Source organism: Heptranchias perlo, chromosome 9 (genome assembly GCF_035084215.1).
Source record: "Heptranchias perlo isolate sHepPer1 chromosome 9, sHepPer1.hap1, whole genome shotgun sequence".
NCBI classification, from domain to species: Eukaryota; Metazoa; Chordata; class Chondrichthyes; order Hexanchiformes; family Hexanchidae; genus Heptranchias; species Heptranchias perlo.
This window is the reverse complement of record NC_090333.1, coordinates 67565950-67583542: the sequence shown is the minus strand read 5'-3', so window position 1 is coordinate 67583542 and position 17593 is coordinate 67565950. Positions and strand designations below refer to the sequence as shown.

Sequence of the window (17593 nt, the reverse complement as noted above, 5' to 3'; positions counted from 1 at the left end):
GAATTTCAAATCCCTGCTGTTTTCCCATTCCCTTTAATATTTTTGCTCTTTATCTAATTCCCTTTCGAGTGCCGAGATTGATCAACTTCACTAGCCACCTGGCAACTTATCGACCGTAAATCCCATTTAAGGTGCTTTTTGTAGTTTCCTTTTTGACATCAGTCTATGGTTCCCCCACATCCTCCTCCAGTATTCCTGCCTTCCTTCCTTCCCCCACCTCTCAAAATACAGATGCAAAACATGTCAAGTATCTCTGACATTCTGCATTTTCTACTATAAAATTGTCTTTTCTCACCCCACCCCTTTTTAAACCACCCCACCCCGCTTTCAAAAGCGTTGCTATTAACCTTTACGTAGGTTGTCAATCTATTTTTTTTAAACTCTCCATTAGCACTTCTAATCTCCCTGATTTGCGTCTCTTCCCTGCTTTTGGTGTTTCTCCTGGTTTTCTTTTGTGTTACCAGCTTTCATTTTATCATACACCTCTCTATTAGACTTTATTTTTGATCTAATGTTTTTATTCATCCATGACGCTGTCTGCAATGGCAGTCTTACAACCAGGCAGCAGGTTGAAAATCGACCCTAATATTCCATTACCTTTAGGTTGTTTACATATTCTTTACCCATAACCAAGTCTGGCACTGCGCTCTTCTGCACTGAATCTTTATACAGCCTATTGCTTTTAGAGTTCAAATCTGTTTAATTCAAATGGTTTATTAATACGAATCAAGATAGCACCAAAAAAATGTCTCCCATTGTAAATCTGTTGCATAATTCGAATTTTTGGATAATTCGAGTGCGAATTGCTGCCGAAGTCAGCATTCGACCATTGTTTCAATTTAATTCAGCACGTGATCATCGGGTGCCCAGGGCTGCTAGCCCTCCTCCGCCTGGGTCCAATGCGTTGTCAAATAGAGACACAGAGCAGTTTGAGAACATGGGTAGCCAGAATTACAAGACCTTCACCACTGAGGAAAAAAAAAATCGAAGCAGCAAACACAAGGGGTTAAATTCACAAAGCAGCCAAGTGGTGGGACAACCAATAAGAAATCACCAAGTTTTTATATATGGAATAACATACACCAGTGTTTTTAGAAGTGAGGTAGCTCTCATCTTTGTGTTGAGGTGTTAACAAACCTTGAGAACAGTCAGTGCCTTACTGCCCTGTAACATGTTGTGGACTATGTTATACTGTGTGACTAACGTTAATTTTTTTCAACTGAATACCCTCAACGTGTGATTTAATTGATGAATATACTAATTATTGGCTCACCAGGAAAAGAATCCAGAGGCAAATGGGGGTTGGCATGGTGACCAGTACAGATCAGAATAGCATCGAAAATAGCCGATTCCCGGTTGTCCTCAGCGTCTCTCGTCACAACATCCCACTGTCCAGTGGAGGAGAAATCTGCCCTCTTTGCTATGCTGCACACGTTGGTCTACAGAAACGGAATGGAGATGGAACAGTTTAGGAATGTCATTGATAAATTTACCCCGTAGCTTCCTCTAGGATTTTCAAAGATCGGAACAACATTTGGACAAATGGGAACTTCAACATGGTTTATTGAATTTACCTTTATAGACATCATCCTTTCAGTCTCCTGCATTCTTTGGATGCCCCATAGCATGCCTCGTTTCCTGAATAAGTGACCTGCTTAGGCTGCTCAGATGTCTGGGTTTGACTACACACAATCCACCTTTTGAGTTGGATGCTCGACTTTTTAGAATGTACACTAGACATCTCAAGTCATTTTCTTTTAGACCATCCACAGGTCTAGGTTGGACGAAGCCTGTGGGGGCGGTCACTCTGCCTGCCTCTCTTCCTGGGCTTTGTCCGCGCCCAAGTGGCCCTGGAGAAGAAGCATGCAGTGTCTGTCGGTATGCTTGAGGCCTTCTGCGACCAGTGGGCACCGCAGGGACTGTGTAGTGGATAATAGTAATAACATTATTTAATTATTTAAGTTTCCTTTGTCTTTTTATGATTTGGGTTTTATTAGTTGTGCCCCTTTAAAAGGGGGACACTTTTGTTAGATTTTTTTTGAGTTGATGACACTGGGGCAACCTAGTGTCTCCTTATGGGTGTTTGAAGAAAAGGCGTTTTGTTTTAAAACAGAAGTCCATTTCTTTCCCATTTTGTTTCCAGGCTTTGCAATGTAGAGGCCTTTCTTACTGAGGCTATTAATATTTTCAATGAGCTTCCATCAGCAACAAAGCGAACATCATGACTCAGCACAGTCCCAGCCCAATCTCGCTCCCTACCCCATTTTGTACTTGGGAACAGATGGCCACCGCAGACCTGTTTCCAGTGACAACCTCCACCTGGACAATTCTAGGCCCCAAGCTGAAGATGTGAGACAGCAACGTGGGCTGACTAGATATTTTTCATCCTTCCAGCAACTGCCCAGTGACTCCCTGATTTCCCAGCTAAGATCAGTAACTCAGGAATGCAGCATTCACAATCTTTGGGAATTCCCATATGTAACAACAAGGAATTTGAATCTTGATTGACAGCAAAAGGGAAAATCCCATTCATCAGCAAACATCTTGCTAACTTTATTCTTCTTTTCAAAATAACCAAGATTCTGCAAAGACAGGATTTACTCTCCGTCTGGTATTGAAGCCAGAGCTGGCAGCAAGCGTGCTGTCATCACAATGGGTCGCAAATAAGGCAAAAGGAACAAAAAGCTTATATTTTATACAGAGACCAGGTTAGAGTGGAGTGAGAAAAGCAAAGCTAGTTCTATATGGTATATTTAAAACGTTCTCTGCCTGATTATATTCATATTGGATCTAGGCAGCTCAACATTTTAAATCTTTCCATACTTTGAGCATTCTCTATTATAGAAAGGATATTATTAAACTAGAAAGAGTGCAGAAAAGATTTACTAGGATGCTACCGGGACTTGATGGTTTGACTTACAGGGAGAGGTTAGACAAACTGGGACTTTTTTCCCTGGAGAGTAGGAGGTTAAGGGGTGATCTTATAGAAGTCTATAAAATAATGAGGGGCATAGATAAGGTCGATAGTCAAAATCTTTTCCCAAAGGTAGGGGAGTCTATAACGAGGGGGCATAGATTTAAGGTGAGAGGGGAGAGATACAAAAGGGTCCAGAGGGGCAATTTTTTCACTCAAAGGGTGGTGAGTGTCTGGAACGAGCTGCCAGAGGCAGTAGTAGAGGCGGGTACAATTTTGTCTTTTAAAAAGCATTTGGACAGTTACATGGGTAAGATGGGTATAGAGGGATATGGGCCAAGTGCAGGCAATTGGGACTAGCTTAGTGGTATAAACTGGGCGACATGGACATGTTGGGCCGAAGGGCCTGTTTCCATGTTGTAACTTCTATGATTCTATGATTCTCAACCTGTAGGAAAAGCTGTGGCAAATCCAACAATACAGAGATAGTATCTAGCTGCAGGGTGTGGAGCTGAAAAGGCAGCAACCGAAAAGAGTTTTAACATCTTTTATTTTATGATGAAACAATAAATAGAGGCTCAACCACACATCTGTCATCAAAATGCCACAGCCTTTATGTTCTCACCCGTACCCCCGCCCTATTATTCCTCTCCTTGTTAAGTCCACTGGTTTCCTGTGCCCCAGAAAAGTGAATTAAAGATTTTGGTCCTCACCTTCAAATCCCGCCATATCCTTGCCCCTCCCAATCTCCGTGATCTCCTCTAGGCTTGTGTTATTCATGCAGTCTCCAGTCCTCCAACACCAGCCTACTCAGGATTTCCCACTCCCTCCATTACACCATCAGTGGCTCTCCTTCAGCCACATTGCCCCAACTCTATAAGACCATAAGAGATAGGAACAGGAGTAGGCCATTTGGCCCCTCGAGCCTGCTCCGCCATTTAATGAGGTCGTGGCTGATCAGATTTTTACCTCAACTCCACTTTCCCGCCTTTTCCCCATATCCTTTGACTCCCTTGCTGATCAAAAATTTGTCTAACTCAGCCTTGAATGTATTCAATGACTCAGCCTCCACAGCTTTTTGGGGTGAAGAATTCCAAAGATTCACAACCCTCTGGGAGAAGAAATTCCTCCTCATTTCCATCTTAAACGGGCGACCCCTTATTCTGAGACTATGCCCCCTAGTTTTAGATCCCCTCCATGAGGGGTAACATCCTCTCAGCTTCTAACCTATTGAGACCCCTCAGAATCTTGTACGTTTCAATAATATCTCCTCTCATTCTTCTAAACTCCAATGAGTATAGACCCAACCTGTTCAATCTTTCCTCATAAGACAGCCCTTCCATACCCGGAATCAACCTAGTGAACCTTCTCTGAACTGCCTCCAATGCAAGTATGTCCTTCTTTAAATAAGGGCACCAGAACTGTACGCAGTACTCCAGGTGTGGTCTCACCAGCACCCTGTACAGTTGTAGCATGACTTCCCTGCTTTTATACTCCATATCCCTAGAAATAAAGGCCAATATTCCGTTTGCCTTCCGGATTACCTGCTGCACCTGTATGTTGACTTCTTGTGTTTCACGTACGAGGACACCCAGATCCCTCTGTACCACAGCATTTTGTAGTATTTCTCCATTCAAATAATATTTTGATTTTTTATTTTTCCTCCCAAAGTGGATGACTTCATATTTTCCCACATTATATTCCATCTACCAAATTTTTGCCCATTCGCTTAACCTGTCAATATCCCTTTACAGACAATTTGTGTTCTCATCGCAACTTGCTTTTCTACCTATCTTTGTATCATCAGCAAATTTGGCCACAAGACACTCTATTCCTTCATCCAAGTCATTGATATATATTGTAAATAGTTGAGGCCCCAGCACTGAGCCCTGCGGCACCCCACTAGTTACAGATTGCCATTTTGAAAATGACCCTTTTATCCCGACTCTTTGTTTTCTGTTAGTTAGCCAATCCTCTATCCATGCCAGTATATTACCCCCAACACAACAAGCTCTTATCTTGTGCAGTAATCTTTTATGTGGCACCTTGTCGAATGCCTTTTGGAAATCCAAATATACTGCATCCATTGGTTCCCCTTTATCCACCCTGCCCGTTACTTCTTCAAAGAACTCTAATAAATTTGTCCAACACAATTTCCCCTTCATAAAACCATGTTGACTCTCCTTGATTGTGTTATGAGTCTCCAAATGTCCTGTCTTAATACTTCCTTAATAATGGATTCTAGCATTTTCCCATTGACAGATGTTAGGCTAACTGGTCTATAGTTACCTGCTTTCTGTCTCACTCCCTTCTTGAATAGGAGTGTTACATTTGCGGTTTTCCAATCCGCTGGGACCTTTCCAGAATCTAGTGAATTCTGGAAGATTACAACCAATGCATCCACTATCTCTCTAGCCACTTCCTTTAAGGCCCTCGGATGCAAGCCATCAGGTCCAGGGGACTTGTCAGCCTTTAGACCCATTAGTTTACCAAGTACTTTTTCTCTAGTAATAGTGATTGTTTTTAGTTTTTCCCTCCCCTTTGCCCCTTGATTTTCTGCTATTATTGGTATGTTATTAGTGTCTTCTACTGTGAAGACAGATACAAAATATCTGTTCAATTCCTCTGCCATTTCCTGGTTTTCCATTATTATTTCCCCAGTCTCATCCTCTAAGGGACCAATGTTTACTTTAGCTACCTTCTTCCGTTTTATATACTTGTCGAAGCTTTTACTGTCAGTTTTTATATTCCTTGCTAGCTTACTCTCATAATTTATTTTCTCCCTCTTTATTATTCTTTTAGTCATCCTTTGCTGGTTTTTAAACTTTTCCCAATCTTCGGGCTTACCAGTAATCTTTGCCATGTTGTATGCCTTTTCTTTTAACCTAATACCATCCTTGACTTCCTTAGTTAGCCATGATTGGTTCAGCCTTTTTGTGGAGTCTTTCCTCCTAACAGGGATATATTTTTGTTGCGAGTCATAAAATATCTTTTTAAATGTTTGCCACTGCTTATCCTCATCATACCATCTCATCTGTTTCTATAGAACACCCTACCATTACATCTCCATAACATCCCTCTCTTCAATAAACTCCTCACAACTATTCTCTTTGATTACAGCAGATTAAAGAGATAGGGAGGGGGCAAGGCCATGAAGGGATTTAAATACAAGGATGATGAATTTTAAATCCTGAGGTGTTGAGGGACCGGGAGCCAACGTAGGTCAGCAAGGACATGGGCGATGGGCGAGTGGGACATGGTGCAGGACAGATATTAGCAGCAGAGTTTCAGATGACCTGAAGCTTGCAGAAACTGGAGGATGGGGAGTCAGCCAGGAGAGCATGAATAGTGACAAAGATGACAAAGGCACGGATGAGGGTTTCAGCAGCAGACAGGCTGAGGTGGAGCGGAAACAAGTGATGTTATAGAGGTGGAAGTAGGCGCTCTTTATGATGCAGAAGATATGGGGTCGAAAGCTCAGCTCAGGGTTAAATGGGATGCCAAGGTTGCAACAGTCTGGTTCAGCCTGAGAATGGTAAGGGTAGCTAGAAATGTAACAATGAAATGGACACAATTAATATTGAATTAATAGGAAATGTTTACAGGTGACAGGACATATCGATCTTCATAAATATATAGACATTAAATATACTTTTATCCCCCTCAGGGTTTCCTCTATTTTATGCCTGTCTATGTGCAGGAAAAGGGAGGCCAGACCGGTAATGTTGCAGCACAAGTACGTGTCACCCATCTGCTGATATCCCACACCAGAAGTACACAAGCAGAAACTCTGCTACTTGCATCTGGTTGAGCAGCAGTGCCTGTGGAGGCTTCATTTCTCAAAGGAAGCTGTTGCAGCATTAAGCCGCATGCTGCAAGCAGACCTGAAGCTTACCTTCATCACATTACTGCTCTGCTTGCCCACCACCACCTTTAACTTCAATGCCACACGGTGATTCCAGACTGCCACTGGGACCATCTGTAGTCAAACAACTGTGCACAGATGCATAAATCGAGTCATTGATGCACTGCTCTCAGAGCGAGCAATTTCATCAGTGTCTCCAAGGAGAACCAGCCCCAACATAATTCACACTGCAATTTTAGGAAAGCAGATCTAAATCTTACCTTGAACCGTATGTACTTCACCAGATTGAAGTGCTTGGCATAAAGGCGGAAATACTCCAGAATCCTAGAGTTATGCATGTAGCTCGGGTAATCATCAGGAATTGGACAATCGCTGTAGCACATCATCTCCTTGGAGGTGTTGATAATCAATGATTTATAGATGCCGGGACTGCCATCCGTTATTTTTTCCTGAACAAAAAATAAACAATTAATTCTTTAGGAGGTTTTTGCTGCATTTTGTACAAAGCACGAACATCAATATTCTAAAATCTCCCCCTTAATCTGAATTTGTAAGAAGAACTTCCCGCTATCAGTCCTAAATTTGCCGATTACTAGTCTGAACCTGTTGCCCTATATCTTACTTGCAATTTAATTTGAAGTAATTTTCCAGATTTGCCCTCCCCACCCCAAACTGTTTACAGTCTTACATACCTCAATAAGGTCACCTCAGAGATGCCTCCATTCAAGGGTGAAATATCCAAATTTCTACAGACTTTCCTCATAACTCAGACCTCTAACACCAGAGATGGTCTTCTAGATCTTCTCTATTCTGCCTCCAATGCTTGAATGACTCCCTTATATCTCTGTGACCAGAGTATTCAACATGTGGTCTGCGCCGAATACTATATACAGTTTAAATCATAACTTCCTCTGACTTGTACTGTACTGTTTTGGGTTTATAGTTCAACATTCTATTGGCTTTATTGATTGCTGCTCAGCAGTAGGTGGACATGTTGAGCATGTCTAGAAAAGGGAAGGCTGAGGTGTGACCTGATAGAGGTCTTTGGGATTGTGAAGGGGTTTGATGGGGTAGATGTAGAGAGGATGTTTCCACTTGTGGGGGAGACCAAAACTACAGCCATAAATAAAAGATTGTCACTAATAAATCCAATAAGGAACTCAGAAGAAACTTCTTTACCCAGAGAATGTGGAACTCGTTACCACAAGGAGCAGTTGTGTCAACTAGCATAGATGCATTTAAGGGGAAGCTAGATAAACACATGAGGGAGAAAGGAATAGAAATATATGTTGATAGAGTTAGATGAGGAGGGAGGAGGATTGTGTGGAGCATAAAGCCGACATGGACCAGCTGGGCCGAATGGCCTCTTTCTGTATTGTACATTCTATGGAATTTTGTCTACTGAGACTCCAATGTCTTTTTCAACTTCATCCTTAGCTAGTTCAACACCATTTATTGAGTACGTGTATTGCCCATCATTTCTTCCTACATGCAGTACCTTTACGTTTGTCTTATTAAACTTCATCTGCCATTGTTCTCTCCACTCAATATTTCCTCTAATTCTGACCTGACTCCGATTCCAGTGTCCTCATAAATTGGTATCATCTGTAAATGTGGGTTCCAAGTCCAGTCATTGATGTAAATAAGAAACAGCGGCAGTCTCAGCACCAATCCCTGGGGCATCCCACTCAGTACTTTACCCCACCCCGGAGCAACTCCTCTAACAAGTACCCACCATTCTCTACCCTTCAGGCAATTTCTTATCCATACCCAAGATTTACCCTCGTCGAGAGCTGAACACATAATTGAAGCAACATGGCTGATATTTGAAAAATGAACAATCAGAATTTGAAAGCACTGAAAGAAGAATTTCCAGAGGGGATCCATTTGGTGTCTAAAATTCTTTGTATGGAAGGAAAAAGCATCTTCTATTGTTCTTCCAATTGCATGGCACAGTTATGTTGACTTTTGCTAGTTCTTGGCTGGGCTTTAAATCAGACTACGCAATTGTGGAGTGTACCACTTTTGGGTTGGGGAGAAAGAAGAAATTCCTGACAATGCCCATGTTGCCGTGCTAGTGAGACATGACCTATTGGCTGCTCAAAGAATGGTGTCACCTGTAGGTAAATATATAAATAAATAACAAGATTAATTAATTAGATCTAAGCAGATAAAATTAACTAAGTAGATGATACCAACATTAAAGGGATCCGAATTGCATTAAATAAAAATCTGGCATACATAAATAATAAATGGAAGTTAAGGGGATACTAAAATAAAGAAGTCAATAAACATAAAAAACAAGACTAATTAGTTACAAATTAAACTGAAATCAAGCTAAATCCATTTACTAAATATAATCTAGATCTCAAGTAATTCTATTATATCTAGAATTAAATTACTAATAAATAAAAACTAGAAATGGCTGTACAGGCTACGTGTCAGGACTTTAATATGTGGGAGCTTGTGGACAGCAAGACTGTCCCGGATTGCCACATCTGCAGGAAATGTCTCAGAGTTCTTGAGCTGGAGTGCAAGTTAGAGACACTCCGACACATAAGGGGGGGGGGGGGGGGGGGAGGGATTTTTGGATAGTTTTCTCCAGAGTACAGCAGTCACACCTCAGAGGAAAGCACAGGTACAGTAAGGGGAGAGTGTGACTGTTAGTTAGCAGGGTATGGGGAACCTAGGAGAGGTAGAGGAGGTCGTCCCCCAAACACTGGTCCAATCCAACAGGTACAATGTACTTGCTACCTGTGAGGATAAGGATGCAGGCTGTGGGGTGGACAGCCAGAATGCTGACCATGGCACTGTGGAGCAGGAGGCAGTCCATTGGTGGGGGGAGGGGGTGGAGGAGGAGCAGAATAGAAAGGTTGTAGTCATAGGAGATTCGATAATTAGAGGGATAGATGGCGTCCTCCGCAGTCACGACCAAGACCGTGTTGCCTACCTGGTGCAAGGGTAAAGGATATCTTGGAGCAACTGGAGAGGAACTTGGAAAGGGAGGGGGAAAATCCAGTTGTTGTGGTCCATGTTGGAACCAATGACATTAGGAAGAAAAGGGAGGAGATCCTGCTAAGAGAATAGCAGAAGTTAGGAACTAAATTAAAAAATAGGACCTCGTAGGTGGTAATCCCGAGATTACTACCCAAGCCACATGCTAATTGGTATAGGAATAGACAGATCAGGAAGGTGAATGCATGGCTGAAAGCGTGGTATGGGAAGGAGGGGTTCCATTTCATGGGATACTGGCACCAGTACTAGGACAGGAAGGAGCTGTACCATTGGGACGGGCTCCACCTGAACCACAACGGGCCCAGTATCCGAGCGGAAAGGTTAAACAGGGCTGTGGATAGGATTTTAAACTAGTAAGATGGGGTGGCGTGGGGGGAAAGAATCTGGTGAAAATAACAAAAGTCCGAAGATAAAAGAAATACGAGATGAGAGTAAAGGTCAGACCAAGTTAAGGAATGACGGTAACATAAACGGTCAGGGAACAAATACAATTATAGAACTAAGTACAAGCTGACTATTAAAAACAAAGTGAGGGGAACAATTATTAAAAACAAATTAAATTGCCTGCACAGCATCCGAAACAAAATTGGGAAACTGAAGGCAATAATTCGTAGCGAGGAGCCAGATGTAGTAGGGGTAACTGAAACATGGTTACACAAAGAACAGGACTGGCAGTTAAATGTTGCAGGATATAACGTTTTTAGAAAGGAAAGGGAAAGAAGAAGTGGGGGGGTGGATAGCTGTACTAATTAGAGACAATATAATGGCAATAGAAAAAAGGGGCAAAAGTAATATTAAGATAGAAACAGAATCCATTTTGATTGAGACAAAGGATAAGGGATCGATCCCGTTAATAGGTATATTCTACAGACCACCTAATAGTGGAAGAAATATGTTGGCAAATCTATGAAATGAGTTAAAAAATCAAAGACTAATCATGGGAGATTTTAATTGCCCCCAAATAAACTGGCAAGAGGTAGGGAAAGGGGAATGGAGTTTTTACAGTGTGTACTCCTTTCTTACCCAGTATGTGAGAAGCCCACAAGAGAGGAATACTGCTGGATCTCGTAATGGGAAATTAACCAGATCAGATCAGAAGTAAGCACAGGGGAACATCTAGGCAATAGCGATCATAACATAATACGGTCTAAAACAATTTTTTTAATTCATTCGTGGGATGTGGGCATCGCTGGCAAGGCCAGCATTTGTTGCCCATCCCTAATTGCCCATGAGAAGATGGTGGTGAGCCACCTTCTTGAACCGCTGCAGTCCGTGTGGCAAAGGTACTCCCACAGTGCTGTTAGGTACGGAGTTCCAGGATTTTGACCCAGCGACGATGAAGGAATGGCGATATATTTCCAAGTCAGGACGGTGTGTGACTTGGAGGGGAACGTGCAGGTGGTGTTGTTCCCACGCGCCTGCTGCCCTTGTCTTTCTGGGTGGTAGAGGTCGCGAGTTTGGGAAGTGCTATCGAAGAAGACTAGTCGAGTTGCTTGAGAATGATTGAGAAAGACATGAGTAAGACAAAGACCAAGGTAATAGATTGGAAAAAAGCTAATTTTGAGGGGATGAGAATGGAACTAGGGATGGTAAACTAGAAAAAAATTTTGACAGACAGAGAGATAGAACAGCAGTGGGAGATATTTAAAACGATGATCAGGAGAGTTCAGGACAAATATATTCCTCTAAAAACCAAGAACAAATTAGCCAATAATGAAACACCATGGATGAATAAAGGAATAAGGGTAAAATTGAAACTAAAGAAAAAGACACACTATAAGAACATAGACAATAAAGGAGAGGATGGCAAAAGGGAATACAAAGAGGTTAGGAAAGAAGTAAAAACAATTAGGGAAGCCAAGAGGAAATACAAAATTAAATTAGATAAAAAGAAATAGTAAAGTATTCTACAGACACAAAAATGACAAAAGAAAAATTGTGTGGGAGTCCAAAACTAGAGGTCATAAATATAAGATCATCACTAATAAATCCAATAGGCAATTTAGGAGAAACTCCTTTACCCAAAGATTGGTAAGAATGTGGAACTCGCTACCACAAGGAGTAGTCGACGCAAATAGCATAGATGCATTTAAAGGGAAGCTAAGATAAGCATTTGAGGGAGAATGGAATAGAAGGGTATGCTGATTGAGTTAGATGAAGTAGGTAGGGAGAAGGCTCATGTGGAGCATAAACGCCGGCATAGACCAGTTGGGCCGAATGGCCTGCTTCTGTGCAGTAGACTCAATGTAACTGTAATCACTGAGATGTCTCTGTTTGAGGCTGGGGTTATACTACACTACTGGTCTGAGTGATTCACAGGTTGCAGCAGCAGATTTATACTGCAGATTCTCAACCCACGAGAGCTCTGCTTGCACAAATATGCAGGTTCTGCATTCAGTACTTTTTTTTTTACATATCTTGGGGTGCAGAGATAGGAGTACCCAACATTTGAAACATTTAGAAAACTCTGCTTCGGTTTACAAAGTGCCTAGGAGCCTTACAGACCCCTCTGAGCACTATATAAACCCTGCTCAACACGTGACTGGTTTATACTCCATGCAGTGGCAAGCCCAAACAGTGTGAGAAAGCCTCCCCAAGGGGGTCTTGTACGACTGATCTTTAGAGTTAGGTCATTATCGGAATCAGGAGTTATACTTTTGCAATGTGAAAGTGACTGTGCAACAGAATCCCAGGATTCTACCGCTTCAACTGATTGAAACACCATGGTTGGGTGGGGTGGGGGATAATGTTATATACATATTATCAATAAAGTATTATTATTATTTGTGTGTCAGGCCCACTTTGAATTGAATGATGCACCATGGTGAGGACAACAGGGGATGGGATGCTAACATTGTGACTTTTGATCACACCAAATGAAACCCCTATAAAACAAACCTGAAAATTCCAGAGCCCTCCAATGTCATCAGTCCTCTCAAAGCAGACAGGCTCCAAGTCTTCATCCAAACAGCATTTGATACAAGTTAGGCCACTGGCACCAGCCCCAATAATGGCGACTCGCTTTGTCATTTTCACCTAACAAAGCAAAAAGTCACCAGCTCGACATCATTTCATATTGTAAGGATACATTGAGACAACAACATTTAACAAGTTCTGCAAATAATCAATCAACATTTTTTTTAAACATGAAAATCAGAGGCCAACCACATTACTGCAGGACCAGGCGTGAATATTATTAGGAGTTGATGACTGTGGTGCAAAAGGTCACACCAGCTAGTGGAAGAGGTGGGCACTGATGGGACTGGACGTGGTCCTTTTTTGAAAGTTAACTACAGATGTGTAATAATACTGGGATGAGAGTGGCATGCATGTTTCTTTGAGTGAGATCTAGATCATGCAACAGAATGAATCATGCATGTAATATACCACAGTAGTGTGAACGTTTCCCAGCCAGAATAAAATCCTTCAGTGTCAAGTCCTTTAGCAATGCCATGCATGTACTGGTACCGTAGTAATGTCTTTCTCACATTCAGTTGTTAATCATGCAACGTATTGAGTTGTGCAATACCACCATGTATTTAATAGTACCAGAGTACTTGCGTATGTGTCTCTCAGTAAGATTAAACACGTAATGTATGCAGACCAGCAGAAGTTCCATTGTACGACTGACACCAGAGTAAGAACATAAGAAATAGGAGCAGGAGTAGGCCAATCGGCCCCTCGAGCCTGCTCCGCCATTCAATAAGATCATGGCTGATCTGATCCTAACCTCAAATCTAAAGAGCACAAGAAGTAGGAGCAGGACCGGCCACTCAGCCCCTGGGGGCTGGGATTCCCAGGTCTTTTCTTTCACGCCACGTGAAAGAAGGCGAGAAAGCCAGAAACTAAGGTTGGGTTTTGTCAAGTGAGATGTAAAATGTGGAATGTTGTGTAGCAACACCAGCCATAAACTGGCCCCAGAATAGTGTGAATGCTTATTGATGCTATGTATCAAGATTACTGTAACAATATAACTTATATAATTGTAAACAGGTAGAGATATTGGTAACCGGACAAGTAATGCTGCTTTATTCTTATACATGCCTGCTCAAGGTGGAGGCTACCGAACTTTTGAACTAAAGGTGACCTTTGCTACAACTGCAGGCACCAGCGTCCTCAATTAGGTTATGCCGTGTGAGCCAACTACCTACCTCAGGATATGCCTTAATTGTGTAGAGATGGGATGTGAAACAGGAGTTCTTTCTTGGGAAAATCGTAGCTGAATTTGCGGTAACAAACAACAGCACAAAAACAGATTCTTTTTGTCCAAGACGATCATGGCCATGATTTTGATCACTTGCCGGGAAGGGGATGGAGAGCAGCCAGGGAGAGGCCATGTTCAGGTAAGTCTTTGATTATATGGATTGGGGAGGGGGGGGCATGGGGGCACTGGTGGGGGAGAAGAGTCAGTCATGGGGGTGGTGGTGGTGTCAGGATCGGGGATCATCACGGAGTCCGCGATTGTTGGATGTTGGGACGGGTGTCATCATGGGGGTCCGCAATCGTTTTGGGGGGGGGGGTCCGCGATCGTTGTGGGATTGCTGCAGGTAGGTTTGTTGGGCCTGGGGGAAGCGCTCCTGCTCCTCCCACAAGCTGTTAGTTTCCGGCCTTCTCTCCTTCTTTCACGTGGTGTGAAAGAAAAGACCTGGGAATCCCGGCCCCCAGGGGTTGACATCGGAAACTCTGCAAAAATGGAGGCTCGCAGCCTACTTGAAAGTTTTTAATCACCAACCTGCCTCCTGGGAGCGGGCTGGCCGCCTGCTCCTCATCCCGCCTCCGTGAAAACTGGAAGTGGACAGGTCTGAAATGGTTGCAATTTTGAATGCCCCACCCACCCACCCTCATCCCACTTGTTTTTTACTGTTAAAATTGTGCCCCATATCTGAGCAGAGGAATGCAGGAATGGCTACAGGGGTATCCTCGAGCAAGATTAGACTAATGGAATAATTGCAGCCAAGCATAAATCTAGCGCGGATAGCACCAATTGTGAGAACAGACCTGGGATGGAGCGCCAAAGCCAATGTATTATCTCTGTTCTCCGGATACTGGGTAAATATGTTGCTTTTGTACTTTGATTTTGCAGCGCTGTTAATGAGAAGCCATTAAAGATGATTTGTTATTGTGAGCTTGGTTAGTTGGTGTCCAAAACTATAAGACCTTAGACCTTAGAATCAACATAACACAGCCCAAGCTGGGGATCAATGATCCCGAAAGACTTAACCAAGAGCTGCTGTTTGGAGTTTCTCTGAGCAACTTAGATAAGGCAGAAAGGCTGATGTATGGCGAATCACTGATGACGCTGCTATGGTTCTGACTGGCTTCTCCGAAAAGGATGAAATGAAGGTGACTTTGAAAAGTGGAGAGTGGAAAATTCATGGGGAGAGGAAAGTGCGAACAAAGGTTACCTGGTTTTATCGGATGATTGGTTCGTTTGTCGCAGCAAAAAGTAGACATTGTTGCAAATGGATGACAAGACAGGTGAAGGATTGTATGCATAACTTGTACCGTTTTCTGGAGGTGCAGTGAGTGAAGAAACTGTATATGTGTACTGAGATCGCTCCACTGGAGAGTAAATCGATATGAGCTTGCAGCCCTTATTCGAGGATGAGTGGACACTGCACTGTAAGACCAAGGGCTTTAGCATGGAGTGCAGGTGTTCAATGCTACTGCAATGTACAAAACACCAAGACTAACATTGTATAAAAGTTATATATACTTTTCTATGACAGTTAACCTGCCTGTCACATATCGTATTCAAAGTGTTTGTGTGTAACGACTTAACATATCCACTTAAGGGTGGACCGGAGGATTGTATGTATAATTTGCACTCTTTTCTGAAGGTGCAGTGAGTGAAGAAACCGTATACAATCATGTATTTGTAATAAGGGTGTGGACTCAATTTAAATGTATGGTTTACCTGACAAAAAACTACCTAGTAAACCTTGTGGATCGCTTGTTAGTGTAGCTAACAAAGAGAAAAGCTTGCCCTTGAAGGCTTTAGCATATGATTCTATCTCATACTCCTCTTTGTGATAAGTGCCTAGGAAGCACAAAGACCTATTCAATTCATAGACTCTTCAATCAGAAAGCTATGGCACTCCAAAGTGTCTTTGATTATGTCTCTTACATTTAATCAATGCCATTGATTGAGTTTGCCAACACTGAATCCATGAGTATGTGCTGGACCTTGAGATAAGAGTGGAATGTCTTGTTGAGACTTGGTCAAAATTGTACTTGCAAGGAACCCAGGGGGGCGAAACGGCCGGTACGGCATGACACACCAAGGGTGGACAAATAGCAAGACATCATGTAAAGGACAGATGGATATCAGCCTGGTCATTTGACTGACCCAGGGGATATTAAGGTTTGTGAGACTAAGCAGCTGCACTTTAGTCGGGTGGGTTGAATCCCCACACAAAGATCTACAAGAGCTCAACTGAACTAATCAATCGTTTGGACTGGTACCAAGGAAGTGTATGTATTGTTTGCTTATTGTTGACTAATCAAGTAAAATAGTTGAACTAAGACTACCTGTTGTTGTGTCTTTCTCACAGGTCAACCCTTAAGCTTCTCAGTTGAAGAAGCAGAATCTTAGAGGGATCAATGCTGGGCCCCAGGCCGCGTCACCAGGTACATGGATGTTTTTGTGACTGGAAGGCTGTTTCCAGTGGGGCTTCGCAGGGCTCAGTATTAAGTTTCTTGCTTTTTGGTATATATCGCAACCCCTCAGATAATGAAGGAGTCTGGGCCCGCATGCAGCAAGACCTGGACAACATCCAGGCTTGGGCTGATAAGTGGCAAGTAACATTCGCACCAGACAAGTGCCAAGCAATGACCATCTCCAGCAAGAGAGAGTCTAACCACCTCCCCTTGACATTCAATGGCATTACCATCGCCGAATCCCCCACCATCAACATCCTGGGGGTCACCATTGACCAGAAACTTAACTGGACCAGCAACATAAATACTATAGGTACAAGAGCAGGTCAGAGACTGGGTATTCTGTGGCGAGTGACTCTCCTCCTGACTCCCCCAAACCTTTCCACCATCTACAAGGCACAAGTCAGGAGTGTGTTGGAATACTCTCCACTTGCCTGGATGAGTGCAGCTCCAACAACACTCAAGAAGCTCAACACCATCCAGGACAAAGCAGCCCGCTTGATTGGCACCCCATCCACCACCCTAAACATTCACTCCCCCCACCACCGGCGCACAGTGGCTGCAGTGTGTACCATCCACAGGATACACTGCAGCAACTCACCAAGGCTTCTTCGACAGCACTTCCCAAACCCACGACCTCTACCACCTAGAAGGACAAGGGCAGCAGGCACATGGGAACACCACCACCCGCACGTTCCCCTCCAACTCACACACCATCCCGACTTGGAAATATATCGCCGTTCCTTCATCGTCGCTGGGTCAAAATCCTGGAACTGCCTTCCTAACAGCACTGTGGGAGAACCGTCACCACACGGATTGCAGCGGTTCAAGAAGGCGGCTCACCATCACCTCCTCAAGGGCAATTAGGGATGGGCAATAAATGCTGGCCTTGCCAGCGACGCCCACATCCCATGAATGAATTAAAAAAATTAATGATTTGGGCTTAAATGTGGGGGGGCATGATTCTGAAGTTTGCAGATGATACAAAAATTGGCCGTGTGGTTGATAGTGAGGAGGAAAGCTGTAGACTGCAGGAAGATATCAATGGATTGGTCAGGCGGGCAGAAAAGTGGCAAATGGAATTCAATCCGAAGAAGTGTGAGGTAATGCATTTGGGGAGGGCAAACAAGGCAAAGGAA

At 43.1% G+C, this 17593-nt stretch overlaps 1 protein-coding gene across 1 annotated transcript in view; it reads right to left on the bottom strand.

The window, feature by feature from the left end:
* LOC137325512 (flavin-containing monooxygenase 5-like) overlaps nucleotides 1-17593 on the bottom strand; it is a 43842-nt gene that overhangs the window by 13191 nt on the left and 13058 nt on the right. The window contains exons 2-4 of the mRNA XM_067990689.1: nucleotides 12693-12830; nucleotides 7040-7228; nucleotides 1274-1439 (exon numbers count right to left, since the gene is read on the bottom strand). Of these exons, the coding sequence (XP_067846790.1) occupies nucleotides 1274-1439; nucleotides 7040-7228; nucleotides 12693-12824 (487 nt within the window). The 5' untranslated portion in view covers nucleotides 12825-12830. The remainder of the gene's footprint in view (nucleotides 1-1273; nucleotides 1440-7039; nucleotides 7229-12692; nucleotides 12831-17593) is intronic.